Raw genomic sequence first — 19304 nt, 5'->3', positions numbered from 1 at the left:
TTTTCCAAGTCATTTGGGACCTTTTCTTAAGATCCATTCATCATGAAATGTACACACAATGTAAAAGACAGGCACTTTCAAATTAAAAAGGCAATAAAATTTAATCTCTATACTGAAGAATGATTATTACATTATTATTATTGTTGTTACATTATTATTCCTCTTGATAATTTTTAAAGCATTTTAGATGTCATGATAATATGATATTTAAATGTAGACACTCTTTGTTCACCTAGTTTTATATTGGTCCCCATACTTCTCAGACAAAATTTGTACCCCTGACAATGATAATTGGTGGTGTACACTTGTTAGCTACGTTAGCTTTGTAGCTCCAGTGCAAAACTAAAGAAGCAAATTTCAGACTTCTACATTTGGGATAAAAGAGAAAAATGTGTAAATTGTGTAGATTTTTTTTTTTTGCCAAAGTTCACTTCAGTGTTGTATATAACTGTACTTGTACCAAGTTAGATGTGTGAGTGCACAAACGTCTTGTCATGCTATGCATTTTGCAATGTACAGTGGCATTGTTATTATTAATTGCCGTCAAGTCAGTTCCGACGTCTGGCGACCATCTGGATAGTTTTTCTCTCGTCTTCTGTTTGGCTTATTCGTGATTCCTCTGATTATCTCCATGCATCTTGTTGCTGACCACCCTCCTACTCTTTTATCTTCAACTGTTCCAAGCACAGTTGTCTTTTCCAATGAACTGGTTCCAATAATATGTCTAAAATAAGAGCTTCAGTTTGTTTATCAACTTCAAGTAAGAGGTGAGGCTTAATTTGGTCAGGGATCTGTGTGTTTTTTTTTCTTGCCATCCAAGATACACTGAAAACTCTTCACCAACAGAAATGTCCAAAGGCATCAATATTTTTCCTGTCCTGCCTTTTTATTGTCCAGCTTTCACATCTATACAACCGCAGAAAAGACCACAGCCTTGACAACTTTGTTTGTAGAGACACATTATTACATTTACAGATCTTTTCAAGCTCCTTCATCCTTGCTCTGCCGAGAGCCTATCTGTATTGTGTTTCTTGACTGCTGATCCTTTATTATTAATAATTGATCCAAGCCAATCAGTGGTGAAGTTAGCGGTCTCTTAATATTAACATTCTGGATGTTGCATTTATAGATATCGAAACCTGAAAACGCGGTGTGACATCTTCCACTACGGCTAGAGATAAACGCCAAGTGATGATGGCACAGAACAGATGGTTAGGAAGTAATTAGCCTAAAGCTGCGTGAATGAGAGTGCTGTATTTATCATCTATCCTCACAGACTGTAACCTGGACTCACACGTGATGGCTAGGCTTGGTGCGTCAGCTGCACTCCACACGCCGTGTATTAATAGCAGGCAAGATGGAAAACGTCCCACTCACAGTGTGAGGTTCTGAAGACAGAAATTTAACGGGACGAACACGGGCAGACTGAGAGCGTTCGCTCAGGAGGAGGCTGCTGGATGATGAAGAATGTTCAATGCATGTTTCTCCAACTGAGCTAAAGTGGAAAATCTTTTCCGTTCTCTGTAACTGTGACCTAACCCTCCTAGATCCCTGATGGTGTATACACTTTAAAATGTCTCTTACATTTCATTTAATTATTTCCCACTCATAGCTTATTGAAACAAGCAGGGGAATTCTGTGGAACGTACAGATTCTAGACTTGCAGTCCACACCACATTGTGTTTGTAAGTAGAAAAGGAGATATTTTATTATGCTAGTTTTTATGAAATTCTTTTGCTGTTCATTGTGAAAAATCGTGGTTTACATTTAAGTCATATATCTGTCATTGTTTTACCTTAAAATGAATGGAAAAATCAGAAATGCAAACTTGAACATGTCAATATAGAATGTAAATCGAATGTAAATGTAATGCTTTACATAACACTGTTACTATAGTTCTGTAAAATTATATTATAATAATTGTGTAATGTGAACTGTAAATATAGCCAAATAAATAATAAAATACTCTAGACCTTTAAAAGATAAAGATAACAGTGTTATGTATGGTCTACACGCTTTTGTTGTGACGCACTCTACTAGGCTGGACCTCCGAGATCATTGCAGCTCCTCTCAGCTCTACCACGCCCTGCTCTGGTCAGGGGTCATGGGAGGTCATCTGGAGAAATGCTGTAGGTGTGTCTGAGAAAGAAAAAAAGCCCCAGTGCTGTCTTTTTCAGGAGGAGTGAAGTTATACCTCATAGTAACTCTGCTGACCTTCTCATGATCCCTCAGCCTCAGTAACAGTAGTCTCCTCGGGACTGTGAATCCAATATACTGTGTCCAATGCAGGATTTGCAAAACCCAAACAATGTATCACGGACTAAAACAACCCCTCGCAGCAATTCAGCACGGTTAAGCACTCTTTTTGATGGCTGTTAAATTGTTATGGCTTCGCAAATGTTCCTTTTTTCTTTGCTCAAACCCAGCAGTAGTGTCAATAAAACGACACTCTTAAAAATAAAAGTGCCAAATAGGGTTTAGAACATTTTTGGTTACCCCAAAGAACCCTTTAATGAATGGCTCCTTGGAGAACCATATTTGCAAATGAGGTGTGTGAATGTGAAGTTCAAAGAAACTGGAAAGGTTCTAGAAGAAACACTTAAATTGGTAAAGAGCCCATGCATTATGTAAAGGTTCTTTAAACATTTAAATAGTTTTGGATGCACAAATCTCTTAATCAAAAATGGTCCTTTATGGAAGCAAAATGGTTCTTCTGTGGCATAGCTCAAAGAACCCTTTGTGGCACCTTAAAGAGTGTAGAACCATAAAGACTCTGAGAATGTGAGTTTGGGCTAAGGTCATACCAAGCTAAAAGAAGCTTTGACCTTACAGTCCACTAGAATGCTAATGCTAAATGCTAACCTCTAATGTTAAACCTAAATCTAAGGCCTCAGCAAAAGGACTTCTGGCCTCTTCATGTTGCTATTCCCTTATTTAGTCACATTCCTGCTGTCCCTGTGTGCTTGAATTCTGTTCTCAGACATTTTCTTGAAGGACTAGAGGATCGTGGTGATGGGGGGAGGTTGGACAACTGCCACCACCTGTCACTACCTTGTTTTATTGTAGCTAACTAGAATGCTTTCCAGCTCAGGCCAAGGGGGTGGAAATGGCAAGAATGTGTTAGTGTCTTTCTTCATTAGTCCCTTAAGTAGAATCCACTGTCTGTGTCTTTTACATTAGTTATACAAAAAAAATCCATAAAAAAGGGGAAAGGGGAATGTTTGCATGGAATGAAAGTGGCCATGAATCTCTAGAGTGGATGAAGCACTGTCTCTTTCAGCACATATCTGACGTATGTGGCAGAGCAGCCTGAGAGAGGGTGGCAGGTGGACGCTAACCCAGGAGAAGACAAAATACTGTGGCCTCATGACTGTTTATATCCCACAGCAATTACGGCAGCAATGCCTGGCTGGCAAGAGCTAGTCTTTGTGTTCCCAGTTTAGCCTCACTGCCATGCCAACAAGGCCTGTGTGTGTTTGTATGTGCGTCCATGTGTGTGTCTGTACACAAGGTCTATCAGTATCCTTATCTATATATAAATGTTTCTTTGCGTACTTGTGTGCCGAATGCCTTTCTCTAAAATACCTCAAGAATCCTAGGAATTAATTATTGCAAGAGCAGCGAGTATACCAAGTTCAGTTATCTGACCTCTAGCAGTTCACAAATGGTTGGTGTAGTTGGTTCCTTGCAGCTGTGGAGTGAAACTGATGCTTTGGCAAATGATAACTGATAAAGTGATAGCTTTGGGCACAAATGGGGAGGTCCCTATAAATATCTTTTAACTCCATGTTCAAGATGCTGTGCATGCAAACCAGAAGGGAGTAACCATCAGGAGTGAAGTAACTATCAGGAGTGGGGTAATTATCAGGAGTGAAGTAACTGTCAGGAGTGGGGTAACCATCAGGAGTGAGGTAACTATCAGGAGTGGGGTAACCATCGGGAGTGAGGTAACTATCAGGAGTGGGGTAACCATCAGGAGTGAGGTAACTATCAAGAATGGGGTAACCATCAGGAGTGAGGTAACTATCAGGAGTGGGGTAACCATCAGGAGTGAGGTAACTATCAGGAATGGGGTAACCATCAGGAGTGAGGTAACTATCAGGAATGGGGTAACCATCAGGAGTGAGGTAACTATCAGAAGTGGGGTAACCATCAGGAGTGAGGTAACTATCAGAAAGGGGTAACCATCAGGTGTGGGGTGACTCAAAGGAGTAGGGTAACTAAAAATGCAAATTCTTACAATTTCTTAAACTATTTTGTCTTATTGATGAAAGTCTGTACAGAAATAAAAGTCATGCATGGCATTGTTTACATTAAGATAAAAGGGATCAGAAATGCAAAGCCATGAATATATCAAACAATCAGAAATGGAGTAATCATAGGAATGGTATAAGTCTATGGAGTGGGCTAGCCATCAGGAGTGAGGTGACTATGGAATAACCATCCGGAGTGGGATAACTATAGATATGGTGTAACTCTCAGTTGTTAGGTAATCAGGAAGAGGGTGACTATCAGAGTGAGGTAACCATCAGGGATAGGGTAACTATAAGAAATGGGATAACCATTTGGAGTTAGGTAACTTTCAGGAGTTCATTAGCTATCAGGAATGGGATAATCTTCAGGAGTTGGGTAACCATCAGGAGTGGGGTAAGCATGAGGAATGGGGTAACTGTCAAATGTGGGATAACCATCAAAAGTGGGTTAACCATTAGAAGTGGGGTAATTGTCAGAAGTGGGGTATCTATCAGAAATGGGTTAACTGTTAGGAATGGGGTAACTATCATAAGTGGTATGACCATCAGGAGTGGGGTTTCATGAGCAATGGGGTAACTATCATATGTGGGATAACCATCAGGAGTGGGATGACCATGAAGAATGGGGTAGCTATCTTAAGTGGGATAACCATGAGGAGTGGGGTAACCGTGAGGAAAGGGGTAACTATCATAAGTGGAATAGCCATCAGGAGTGGGATAACCATGAAGAATGGGGTAACTATCTTAAGTGGGACAACCATCAGCAGTGGGGTAACCATGAGGAGTGGGGTCACTACGTGGGATACCCGTTTGGAGTAGGGTAACTATCAAGAGTGGTGCAACCATCAGGTGTGGGGTAACCATCAATACTGGGGTAAATATCAGGAGTGGTTTAACCACCAGGTGTGGAGAAACCATTGGTGCTGGGGTAACTATCAGGAGGGGTGTAACTATCAGGCGTGGGGTAACCATCGATATTGGGATAACAATCAGGTGTGGGGTAACCATCAGGTGTGGAGTAACTATGTAGAGTGGTGTAACCATCAGGGGAGGGATGACCATCAGTGCTGGGGTAACTCTGAAGTGGGGTAGATATCAGAAATGGGTTCACTATTAGAAGTGAGGTAACTGTCAGAAGTGAGTTCACAATTAGGAGTGGGGTAACTGTCAGAAGTGAGTTCACTATTAGGAGTGGGGTAACTGTCAGAAGTGAGTTCACTATTAGAAGTGGGGTAACTGTCAGAAGTGAGTTCACTATTAGGAGTGGGGTAACTGTCAGAAGTGAGTTCACTATTAGAAGTGGGGTAACTGTCAGAAATGGGTTCACTATTAGGAGTGGGGTAACTGTCAGAAGTGAGTTCACTATTAGAAGTGGGGTAACTGTCAGAAGTGAGTTCACTATTAGAAGTGGGGTAACTGTCAGAAGTGAGTTCACTATTAGAAGTGGGGTAACTGTCAGAAGTGAGTTCACTATTAGAAGTGGGGTAACTGTCAGAAGTGAGTTCACTATTAGGAGTGGGGTAACTGTCAGAAGTGAGTTCACTATTAGGAGTGGGGTAACTGTCAGAAGTGAGTTCACTATTAGAAGTGGGGTAACTGTCAGAAGTGAGTTCACTATTAGGAGTGGGGTAACTGTCAGAAGTGAGTTCACTATTAGAAGTGGGGTAACTGTCAGAAGTGAGTTCACTATTAGAAGTGGGGTAACTGTCAGGAGTCAGACAAAGTCAGCTTACCCACATTAATTTAGAGTTCTGTAGAGGTCGTTGAGTTCAGAGTGATAATTCAATGCTGATCTGAATTACAGATGCATAATACCCTAAAAGTACCCCAGATATGTCTTTCATGGAGACAAAACAAGAAATGAATCATTATTGTTGTTATAATGGAACAATTTTTTTTTCCTTATAAACAAATGTTGCGTGAGGTGAGTGAGTGTAATAATATATGAGGGGATCCAGCTAGCCAAACCGCAGTGGCATTCGAGTGAAATGCTGTTGCTTGAATAAACATAACAAGTGTTGCTGTTTTGAACCGTTGCTCGTATAAAGTTATCTGATACACGATCTTTGTGTAAACAGCAGGCCGGTGTATTTTACCCTGACCACATTACGCAGGACTTTTTGCACAAATCAAACTGACACTCAAAATGAAGACAGCAGCCGCAGGAGAGGCCTTACTGTTCCCCTCTAACAACTATTAATAACTCAAACAGTAAACTAGCAGCTTCCTACCCACTGCCAGCATTTTCTTTTCCTGAGTCACATGCCGGTTTCATCAGTGGGTCTATGACTGTTTGAGGGATGCTATGGCTCAGGACTCTTCCTTCAGGCCTGCTGCACTCATGCATTTGTGTGAACTACACTTACCAGAAACGGTCATAAAGCTGCTTGCCAAATAACCTGCTCCAATTTAGGCAATACGTAAGCCCATCATTAATCACGTCAGCGAAGATTTGGATGTATCAGGATGTTGGTGTTGTCATACTTGGAAGTGGATTCTCCCAGCGTTCACTGCCCCAGGAGTACATCCTGTTAATGACTTTAGATAATGACCGCATTGCCCTGATCCTAAGCCTTACTATTAGCATGTCCCTGTAGATCAGAATGCTCATGATTCCACTGTATTACCACAGGACAAGAAAAACGCCCAGATGCCTTCAGGCCTCAGGTCAGAACCAAACAAGGCAAGGCATCATGCAGTGGAAACCATGAGTATGACTTGGTTTGATAATGGAAACAATGGACTCAGGCTCCATAGTGAAGCCCTCAGTCTTACAGTTGGACTCAAGCACTTCACACTGAAGTGATGTCAGAGTAGGTGTGAAATACGTGATAAGCTTAGAGCTCAACTCACAAGGTCAGATTAGTAATGTAATTTGTGTCAATTTCCCATATCCCGTGTAAGGGGATCCAATATCATACTTTTTCTTGAATTTTAAGCCCACCTGTAATATTTTGTGTGCTTTTATTTACCAAAAACAGTCAACATTTTCCAACCTCTCTTTATACCGTAGTATTAAACAGGCTGTTACTATAACTTAAGACAGATACATGTAAATGACCTCTGTTCTAAATGGCCACGCTCTTATTAAAAACACAGTTTGGTTTTCCATTATAGCGACATTTTAAGGACTTAAAAGGTTTGTATATGACGTAATAAACCAAAATACAAGACAGGACAAATATATATCTTCAGCTGTGGTAAAACTCAAATTGCTCCTTAAATTGTATTGTTGTTTAGTTGTATTATATAAATGTAATTACATAATTACAAATAATTAGTTACAAAATCTGTTACAAAATAAATTACTTTCCATAGATTTACATTCTGTGTTAACAGACTTTAGTTGGCACTTGTTGACAGTTTTTCTGTTTGTTTCAATGGTAAACAGTGACCAAAACTTAAAAAATGTAAAAGACTGTATGCACAACAATGACATTTCACAAAATGAATAATAAAATATCTTTTCTACAAACACAAATGGACTGAGAGTTTCTGCAGTTTCCACACAATTTCTCTGCTTGTTTTAATGAGCTACGAGTGAGGAATAACATAAAGCTAGAACATGCTCATCACTAGCCATAACTGCTAGGTTAAAGTTATTAACTTCTTAAAGGGGTCTTCTAAGGGTTATTGTATGGCTTTGTAAAGATTAGAGCGCACATGGATCTGAAGTCTGCTGATCTTTGTAGACTTTGTAACATTGGAAACGTTATGTTTTTGTTGAATGCTACCGCCATTGACGTGTCCAGTGCTGTGGGCTTTGCTGGCGAGACATCTTGTTTAAGGTCCCTGTGCGGACATGGGCTGTGCTGGAGAACAGAGCAGCACAGGGTCAGACACATCTAATCACACATGTCCAGCAAAGCGGCCAGAAAGCGTGTGCGCTAGAGCAATGACAGCGCACAGTGCAAGGGAAGTGTGAATTACTCATACATTGAAAAAAGCAACACAGTGAATTTACTCGATTCAAATGAATTTTCACATGAATAAAATATATCAGCACACGTTTGTCTTTCAGTTTACTTACTTTGGACTATAACTGTTTTAATGTAATGTAATTCATTTGTGAAAAATCTGAATCAAATAAATTTAGTGCATTAGTTTTCTCAGTGCAGAATATATATATATATATATATATATATATATATATACATATATATATATATATATACATACTATATATATATATATATATATATATATATGCTATCAGTGTATTAAAGTTGTTGGCCATAATCTGCTTGTCACAAATATATATCCACCGTAGTCTTCTGACAGCCCCCTAGAGGCCATTCCACCAGTGGAGTGGAAATCGACATGAATCTTATTTATTAATACAATCAAATAGAATATTTTCCCCATAACTCTGTTATCAGATGAAATAGGTCTCCGTATGTGAAATGTGACTGTGTTGAGATGCTAGTGAGCAATGCGGGGCAAAAAGGGAGGGATGAGACCCCCCTGCTGTGGAACAGTTCACACCTCTCCACTAAGACGACTGTGACAAGATGGAAAGAATAACTGCAGCTTTCTTCATATAATAAGAAAGTCATACACATTTGCATCAGAATGTATTTCAGCATGCGCTAAATAGTTCAGCTGAAGAACCTAAAAAAATTGTGTGTTTGCTTTAATGTACCAAAAAGAAGGCCATTTTTCCAACCTCTCTTTATCCTTTAGAATTCAACAGGTTGTATATCGCTGTTGTCGGAACAAAACCTTGTATCTCCATTTTTGTCATTTTTCAGTTTTTGCCATAATCTAAAAATGCCTGTTGCCCTTCACTTTGTTTGTAAATTTCACAATGAATGGACCAAAAGAAACGGCCCAAAACAACTTGGACAAAATTCTGGTTCCGTTGACATTGAAGAAGGTTTTTTGCTCCTCCTGTAAAGTTACTATTTTGGAGATACGAGGTTTTGTTTTCGACAGCAGCGATATGTAAATGAAAAGAGATCAGGGCCTTATAACTGTAGGCTAAATAGGCAGATATATGAAAATGTGTTGGGTTTTATTACATCACAGAAACAATAAATTCAAAATGGGCTGTTTTTTTGGCAGGTTAGTTCCCATATATGGACTGTATGGACTGAGGATTGAATGATACATTTTGGAATCTTTAGTTTACATACTAAAGTAGTTTACATACTCCATCAAGCTCTTTTATTTCAAGAAAGTGAAGTAAATGTTTCCAGTTTTCCATGATATGGGCCCTTTAAACTCTGTAGCAGCTGCTGTAGTTGAAAGTGCTGCACTGAAGTTTGTTCTATTACAGAGAATATTTCTTTTAGGGAGACAGAAACAGAACCAAATTGTTAGAATTATGCTGGGAAGATTTTTTTTGTAAACAGATGTCCTTGTGTGTTTGTATGATGACATGTAACTATAAGTAAGCTGATCTGCATCACACAGTGCAGTTGCTGACTCTGAAGCAAGGGGTCGAAAGTCATTGTATGAGATCATCGGGGAGGCGCAGTGGATTTGCTGTTGATCAAAAATCCTGATGTCATACTCCAGCTTATTGGAGAGATTACATAAAGCTGTGTTAGCTCTGCATTCACTCACTGCTCTCTCTCTCTCTCTCTCTCTCTCTCTCTCTCTCTTCTCTTTCTCTCTCTCTCTCTCTGGGGGGAAATCCCCCTCACAAATCACAGCGGTGCCCCAGTGCCTGGGAACACGAGAAACAGGGCTAATGTAGATTTACTGCGAAGGAAAACAAATTAGACGTGGGGACGAGTGCACACGCTGCTCAGCATTTAGTTCTAGCAGCTCTGATCCCTGAATCTGGACACAGCTTTACAGGACAAACTGAGATTGGTGGGGAAAGGCTCGGTTTTTACTTTCAGTTCCAATTTAAGACCCTTTCTTAGGTTAAGGGAGCACTGTCTGATTCTTTTTTGGAAATGACTTTTTGGATATTATGACACGTACAAGCAACAGGAGGGAGAAAGACATTTAAAAACAATAAAACAGAGTAAAAGACAAGATAAACTCAGTGTTCAAAAATTTTATATAATTCTGTGGATAAAATGTAAAGAGAGTCATTCAGGGTGTTTTGGTGTGAAACGGTTGATTATAGAGATTTCTTTACAGTGGTGGTGATAAGAACCAGGGGTCACAATGTCTACAACACAAATATAGCCATTTTATTTACTATCCAAAACCACCAGTGAACGTACTTGAGTTTTTATATGAAATGTTGATGGTAAAATAGTGATAAATCTGAAACAAATTAGTTTTCTTTGGTGACTGTTTTGTCTTAATGCCCTGCATGTTCCTCTTGAATGTGTTTTTTTTAAAAATGTTTTAAACCATAAACTGGCAGCTTATTCATAAATATTTCATGAAATAACTTTCTGTGAGGGAGCTTTTAGAAACATTAAACTCTTCAGATGTCTGGTTCCTGTCACCACCACTGTGAACAGTGCATTTCATACCAAACCACTCTGAACGGCTTTTAATTTTAACCATTTTATTATACAGAGTTAGCAGAAGTAAAAATGAGAAAAAATGCAAATACTTTCACCTGGAATAAGAAATAAAAAGTAAATATGTAAGTGATGTATGTTGTACACATGAGAATAATAAATAAGAGCATGGAGCAAAACAACTGCAGATAACAGAGAAGCAAGCAGGACAGAGCTTAGTTAACTGAATGGATCATAAAGTATGTCAGACAGGGTTTGTTTTTTGTAATTTAATATTTATTTGAGTTTGATAAAAGTGATAAACAAGCATATGATATAAGGCATAGAAATAAGGTAAAGCCTTTTATTCTCATCCCACCCACCCCACCATCAGACGATGTTTAAAAGATGCTTATATTCTATAAAAGTCAGAGAAATCTGACAGTGTGTGGAACTGGACAAAATGAAAAAAATATATATATATTATGAAGTTGAAAACCTGACTTGATAGGTACTGTATAAAGTGGTCGGGCTGGGATTCTGCCAAAAAGACAACATGAAACTCAGTTAATTATATGTTAGTATTTCTAAATGTTGAAAGAAAACAGCAGACAATTCTAAAAAACTGAAAAAGGCAGCTAATGTTGTTGTTTTATTCTGTAAGACAAAAATATAATGCGCACCAGTGCAGTACACAGCAAATAATGTTGCAGTATTTAAAATATGCATACACTAGCATTCAAAAGTTTAAAATCATTGTTTTCAATGATAATATGATAATATAATGATATGATAATGATAAATATCTGGTTGCAGATAAATGTATAAAATAATTGTGATCTTTTTCTAATCTGTACAATTTCACATGTTTCTAATGATCTAATAATCACTAAGAATCTGTAAATAAAAATGAAGAAATATTAGATGATCCAGAATGATGAACAGAGATGTAGAAGACTCTAAAATGACTGAGGAAGCTATTGAACATTGAAAATGAAGTTATAATAAAATAAGTATCCCAAATTCATTATATTTCAACTATAGAGATGCAGTTTCGCAGCAGATAACTGAGAAAATGTGGATGTAACTAGACACAGATAACAGTGTATAAGTTATCATTTATTCAGTTTTTGTTCAATGAAGTTTTGAAATATTGAATAAAACACTTAAAAGTACTTTTTGTTAAATAGTTTATAATATTTAAGTTATTGTTGTGTATAAAATAATGAAAAATGATTAATATGACAAGTGATTCCAACCTTTTGAACAGTAGTCTTATCAGAATGTAATGTTAAAAGTCACTTCTAATTAACTAGGCCAACAATTTTCCTGAAAGCGCTGTTAATTTTAGTCACTTCTTTACAGTCATGTTGGTTTTTCCAGCTTAGTCTTTTGTAAATGATGAAACTGAGTGATCTGGCTGATCATCATCACAGCTGCCAAAAGATATTGCCGGTTTCCTTAGAAAAGTTTTGTCTTTACCCAATTTCTCAAGTAGTTTGCTTTACTCTCTGATGTGTAGCTTTGGCTATTGCTAACTAGACAGCCCTTAACTTTTACCCCAGACAATAAAGAAAGAACAGTTGTTTTAGTAGATGTTTGAATGAGAAGCCCAAAGTAAATAAGCTGATATAAACAGATGAGCACATCAGGCAGGAATGTAGACATTGAAGGGTTTGACTGTCCAGTTTACCTTTGGCCTTTGGTTTAAAATGCCATCAGCAGATAAAGAGACTCTGAGGCACGGGTGTGTTTCCTAATTACTGCGGTGACCTCATGGCCCTCGCATTAGCTCAGCAGAGCAGAGAGCCACCGCTGACTGCCAAAAGCTCGACTTACTCCGACACGCTCAGTGTTACCGGGTGATGTCAAATGACCCAGCTGCATTGGTCTTCACTCAGGCCAGTGAGCACCTGTGGTCAAGCGGAGACTGTATCGATTTTAAACACATTCAAATACAACAGCATCACTGTTAGGACTGAGACTTTAGAACACTTTTCAGATTAAGTCGACATAGTGTGGTTCTTATAGTAACAGATCAGTGACACTGAGAGCTGGTTTGCAGAATTCAAGGCTGAAGGTTCTGTAAAGATCACTGACAGAGCTCTAACTACAAGATAAACCAGTAACAGGAGTGAGAATGTGATTACTTATAGATATGTGGGATTTTTTAAAAGATAAACAGAATACAAATGTAAAATACTGACATGAGATGCATTAAAAAAGTTGCTTCTACTTGACAAAAACGTTTTTTCAAGGGTTCCTTAGTAAAGAAAATGGTTCTATATAGAACCATGAGCACTCAAAGAACCTTTGCAGGAGACGTGTGAAAAGCGTTCTATAATAGCACTCAAATGTGTTATTGTAATGATGTCAAGCTTGTAACAATAGAGGGACGCTTTTGGGTGCTATATAGAACCCTTTCAAAAAGGTTCTATGTAGAACCATCCGTAGCACATTTATGCACATTTTCCATCAATCTGAAGAACGCTACCGTGATGCAAAGAACCCTGTAATCTTGCAAAAGGTTTTCATAGTTCTATATAGAACCATTTTCTCTGCTTAAGGACCCTTAAAGATTCATCTTTTTAAGAGTGTACCACTATTGCTACTACTACTAGTTATAATAATAATCTTTATTTATATGCACTCTTTAAAAATATGGTTCTTCCAGGGTTCTATTCAGAACCATGAATTCTGTATAGAACCATTTGCACGGCTCTTTGCATGGTGAAAGTGTTCTTCAGATAGATGCAGAATGTGTATATGGTTCTATACAGAATCTTTTTGAGAAGGGTTTATATATAGCACCAAAAAGCGTTCAACTGTTATGATGTCAAGCTTGTAGCAATAGAACCGTTTTTGTTGCTATATAGAACCATATAGAACTATATACAACACATTCTCATGGTTCTAAATAGAACCACTCCCTTTACTAAGAGCCGGTTCCTTGAAGAAACATCTGTTTTAGTATATAGTATTTTTTTTCTTTTCAAAAGTGTTTTCCACAGGAAGGTAAGCAAAACATTGCAATGCCAAAAATAATAACTGTAAGTGAGAAATAACGTAATTAGTTTATATCTTGTGAGCTACTTAGAAGAATAAGGTCTGGTTCCAGATTTCTCCTGGATGCCCCCAGTTATCACATAGACTCCATCACAAGTGCACTGCTTTAACTGATTTAACAAAGTATTCATTAGCCAGGAATTGAATGAAAACTAAATAATACTGGACACAAACAATTACATTAACTACTAATCACTACTTTTTTAATTTGTGTTATTTATATTAGTACTTTTCCAAGCAAATAAACTCTTACTAAGCAAATAAACAGCTTTTTAAGGTGCTTAAAAGTTTTGCAAAGAAAAGCATCTTCCAACAACTGAGCTGTAAGGAGCTCTAGAGGCAGTTACATAGGCCTCTATCATTGTCTTCAAGGTTAAATGTGCACATCCTGCTTACTGTGTGCAAATGTGGTGAATATTCAATTCTGAAAGCTGTTGTTTCTGTCTGCTGGTCAGAATGAGGTCCAGGACGAATGGAATGGAGTCTCCAGACAGCGGGCACCTGCAGGTCAAACAGCCCAGGAAAAGCTTCCAGAAAGAGAAGGAGCTCGGGGACAGTATACAGGAGCTGATGAAGCAAACCGTCACTGTTGAGCAGGAGAAAGAGAGGGAGAGAAAAGATGAGAATGTGGCTCCTGGAACGGTGAAGAGAGCACAGAAACCTACAGATCAGTGCAGGAGGAAAGCAGGACTGATGGAGCTTTCCAAAGAAGAGCTGGTCCGCCTGCTCAGCATCATGGAGGGAGAGGTACAGGTAAGACATTACTGATATATGTACTTTTAGTCTCTGTTAAGGTAATCAGACTAATATTTATCATTTTGAATTGTACTGGTTTAAAGGTGCAGTGTGTAAGATTTAGGGGATCTATTAGCAGAAATGGAATATAGTATACAAAACCATGATTTTATTAGCAAATAATCACCTGAAACTACGAATTGTTGTGTTTTCGTTAGCTTAGAATGAGCCTACGAAACATAGGGAGCGGCTCCTCTTCCAACAGAGGCCGCCATGTTGTGTCGCCATGTTTCTACAGTAGCCCAGAACAGACCAACCAAACAGTGCCTCTAGTGATGCCTTTCACATTCTTATGGTGAAGCAACAACTTGAATTTGGTGTTGCTGTAGCTCTGGTTGGATGACGTAAAAAGACGAAGAATCAGTGGTTGCTGCTGGCACTGGCTAATTATTTTGTGTTGTGAGAAGTTTCAGGACCCTAATTTTGTCACATGAAGGATTATACTTATTATCTAGCACAAGTAAAAAGCAAGGGAGGGTGAATCTTCATTGTCAAAGAAGCGAAAACACGAAGAGGCAAAACGAAATTGGTATAGGCGAAGGCAGAACACCTGATGGCCACCGTTCTACTACACGTTTGGAAAGGGAGGGGTAAGGGATGGGTACTCTGTTTGTTGCAAGCCTCAACTTCGCTGCTAGATGCCACTAAATTTTACACACTGCACCTTTTAAAGACCCTTAAAAGCACTCAATAATGTGCAAATTCAAGTCAGATGTTTTATCACAGCATCAGTTTCACTTTGTTCTATTGAAGACTTTCTCAACATTCCTGTAAGAATGATTGCTGGAGTACAAGCTGATTTTTTGACGTCACAATGTGAGATTAACCTGTAATGGCCTAGTAAATGAGAATATAAGCTGAAGTGAAGAGTGTGGAGTTACCTTGCAGGGCCAAAATAAAGGTTTCAATATGAGTTATGAGTACATCAGAAATATCATCATAAATGTAATTTCATTTGATACAGTGACAGTGGCTATGGCAATGATGACTGTCTAATATCAAAGGTATAGTGCGGGTGGGGCCAGGGTGGGCTTATATGGCTTTTTGCAAAGCTCAGAATGTTTTTATTACCTTTGGTTCATCATCGTGTTGTAATGCATGCCGTTTTCACTCACCAATGAAATCGTTTCTTTCAAACTTGTATCCCCAATCTCACAGTACCACCAGCGCTAGGAGGGCAAGGGCAAAAACAGTCTTCCTCTAAGTCATGTAAAGCATCTTTGCTTGGGTTGTGGTGGAGGGGCAGTGGCCATCCTGCCCACCCCCAGAGGGACCTTTTGGAGTCCCGGCCACAGATGGCTGTAGATCGAACCGTGGATCGAACTTATGATCTTCTGATGATAGGGCCAACACTTAGACGGTTGCACCACTCAGGAGCCCCCATGTTTTGTGTCTTTTTAAAGAAAGTTCTACTTCATAAAGGTTGTAAAGCTCACTCCTGGACTACAGATGTCCACTGACCGTAGGGCTGTAGCTTATCGTAGGTTTTGCTTTGTTTTTTTTTTTGGTCAGCGGCAGTTAATTATTCATTATTAATTATATACAACTATTCATTAGATAAGTCTGTTGTACATTTCCAAAGAGCACAGGGTACCCCAGTAGCAATTTGTTGAGTCAGTTGATGTTCAGTCAAAGCGTGACTGGGCCTGTGTAACAATGACCTGCATTATTTTTCTGCCATCTATATGGCAGATGTACAGGATGTCTTTAACTTGCCCGTCAACGGCTGAAGAAGGCAACATGACAGTGAAATGACACAACACACAGGCCCCACTTTGGGCAGCCCAGCTGTGGAACATTCAGGCTAATGTTAGTGCTGTCGAAACAGTGCAGTTAGCAATCAAACAGCTGGGTCTGCATCAATTTTGTGAACTGATGTATTCTCTTCAGACTCTGAGTCAGTTATATTTCCTCATTGCCATTTTGCAATAACCTATTTTGCCAATGGTGATTAGCGTAGCATAACCAGGGTAGTAGAGCTGGGATGGCTGGAGGACACAGGGCATTTCCAATTTGCACAAACATGCGTATTCATAGATCTTTGTAATCCTTATGAGGCTAAGGGTGCAGAGAGGCTCTGTGACCATTTTAAGGTCAACCATTTTGTTCTTATTACTCAACATCCAATATTATTAATATTACTAATATTGTTTATTGTTTAACATCCATCAGAATTTTAATGGGCTAAACCGTTAAACCTTAATTCTTAAAACTACACTCTCCGTCCACCTTATCATAAACCCCTGCTTGTAACTGGTGGTCCATAACCTTAATAGTATTTGGACAACAGTGGTCCTGTGGTAAGAAACTGAACAATGGTGAATACAACAATATAGTGGATCTACAACGTAGATGTTTCTAATAAAGTGGCCAGTGGGTGGAAGTACAAGGTAGGTATTTCTAATAAAGTGGCCAGTGAGTGAAAGTGCAAGGTTCTTTAGTAAAGGCAATTGTTCTTGTTAGAACTCTGAGTTCTTTATAGAACCGTTTTGTACTTTGCATGATGAAATGGGTCTTTAGATTGATGAAGAACGTGTTGCATATGGTTCTATATAGAACCTGTTTGGAAATGGAACCCAAAACAAACTGCTTTTGTTACAATGTCAAGCTTGCATACAATAGAAGAACACTTTTTGGTGCTTTATAGAACCATTTTCTAAATAGAACCATATATGCAACTTTCTTTATCAATCTGAAGAACACTTTCACCATGCACTGAACCATTTCAGCATTCAAATGGTTCTAAATCAAACTCATGGTTCCAAATAGAGCTATTGTCCTGAAAAACCCTTGAAGAAACATCTTTTTAGTGTGTAGGTCTTTTAAATAAAGTGGCCAGTGAGTGTGTATAAACTGGCCTCAAAGTGTATGGCTCCCTCTTGTGGGTACTGTAGGGTAGTGCACTTACATAATCCCAAGCTGGACTCCATTAAGTCCCAGCTTTATGACCTTACTGACACTACTGGTGAATCATCCAACCCTTTGATGCAGTTATTAAGCCATTGGGACTCTTTAATGAGACTAAAGATGATTGTGATGGATTGTTTTGGCAGGCTCGTGAGGACATTATCCACATGCTGAAGTCAGAGCGGACACAGCCTGAGGCCCTTGAGGCTTATTATGGCTCGGCTGCCCCCATCAAACCCCTACAGGCCCTGCAGAGGGACAACCAGCTGACCTGTGACAGAGCTCCCCAGGACGACGTCTATGAGATCCCCATGTTGGAGGTTAGACACACCAAGGGAAATGCATTTAAATGCGTGCCTTCTGTTAGCACAATGCAGTTCATCATGTTCACAGCAAAATCATCAGCGTTAAAGAACACGTGTCATGGAAAAGTTTAGTTTCCTTGCTTTTTGAAGTAAGACTTAATTTAAATGTTGAATTTAAATGTTGAAAGTTTTAATTTATCATGCAATCATTAACACTTTTACGAATGACTGCTCATTAATATTCAAGTGTTGCTGTAAACCTGAATGAAGTGGCTGGCTGAACTTTGTTTTATAACATCAGTGAGAATTTCAGTTCGAGCAGTTTGATAAAGGAACAATACAGGGCAGCCAATCAGAACAGAGCTCATTTACATTAAGTCTTAAAGGGGGTTCTGGCATAGAACTAGCCGTTTTGGGGATTTTCGCCCAGTTTTTCTCCCCAGTTTAGTCTTGGCCAATACTACCTGTTGGCTAGATCTCCTCCTACCGCACAACGCTACAAAGCTGGAAGGGTGAAGCATGTTAGGAGCTTTTCAAAACTGCTGCTAATGCAACATCATTGGACAGCCCAGTACACCTGGTGGAGAACACTTTTCAATCCTCTTACATCAGCTAACTAAATGATGACGGGAGGGGAAGGACCATCCTACCCACCCAGAGAGAGAGACAGAGAGAGCACAGTTATGTTCTCTTGGATGTCTGAATATGGCATCACAGTTATCTGACGTTAGGGCCAACACTTAGATGCCTCTGCCACATTGGAGCCAGTGATGTAAACATGTGGGTTAGCCAGCTAGTGGAAAAAACAGAGCCTGCCCTCAAGTATCCACCCAAAAAGTTCCTCCCACCTTTGAGATCTGAAGGGTTTTTTTCCTAGTCTTTAAACCAGAAAATCTCACTCTCTGGATTGTTGTGGCATCACAGTATAAGGCAAGTAGGCATGTAGCAATGGTTAAAGAGAGCTTAAACAGTCTGTTTCATTTTAAGGGACATAGAGAGGTTAAAAATTGTCATATAAAAATGAATTATGACAAAAAATAAATACAAGAACAATGGGCTCCTTAAATGAACACCTGCACTCATCATGTGAGATGCTGACAGGTGCATTTTCAGTGCTGTTGAGCAGTTTTAGTTGAATTTTGAACTTTGGATTTTACTTTATTCACATGAATATGTTTTTTTGTATGAAGTTGGACCGTTTAGAGGAGAAGCACAGAGAGACGTACAGGCGCATGCTGGAGCAGCTGCTCCTGGCTGAGAAGTGCCACCGCCGAACCATCAATGAACTGGACAGCGAAAAACGCAAACACACCGACTTCATGAACAAGAGTGACGACTTCACCAACCTGCTGGAGCAGGAGCGCGAGAGGTACTGAATGAGTGGGGGTGTGCTCAGTAAAAGTTTGGGCTTTTTAGATTTTCTAAATATTCTTACTTTTAAAAAGAAAACATCAAATCTTGCAGGCCCTGCAGAAGGACAGCCTTACAGGCAGTGTAACAGTTTGGGCGTCCCTGGTCAAATTATGTTTTGCAGATTCCGTAAGTGAAAATAAGTTAACACAGCATCT

General features: G+C 39.1%; 1 protein-coding gene across 2 annotated transcripts in view; it reads left to right on the top strand.

Annotated features, from left to right (window-relative positions):
• LOC118815809 (filamin-A-interacting protein 1) overlaps positions 1-19304 on the top strand; it is a 58281-nt gene that overhangs the window by 11048 nt on the left and 27929 nt on the right. For both annotated transcript variants that reach the window (XM_036582178.1, XM_036582177.1), the window contains exons 2-4: positions 14185-14482; positions 17578-17751; positions 18927-19105. In XM_036582178.1, the coding sequence (XP_036438071.1) occupies positions 14186-14482; positions 17578-17751; positions 18927-19105 (650 nt within the window). In that variant the 5' untranslated portion in view covers position 14185. The remainder of the gene's footprint in view (positions 1-14184; positions 14483-17577; positions 17752-18926; positions 19106-19304) is intronic.

Source organism: Colossoma macropomum, unplaced genomic scaffold (assembly GCF_904425465.1).
Source record: "Colossoma macropomum unplaced genomic scaffold, Colossoma_macropomum, whole genome shotgun sequence".
NCBI lineage: Eukaryota > Metazoa > Chordata > Actinopteri > Characiformes > Serrasalmidae > Colossoma > Colossoma macropomum.
Note: the sequence above shows the minus strand (reverse complement) of the source record. Positions and strands in the feature narration are given on the sequence as shown.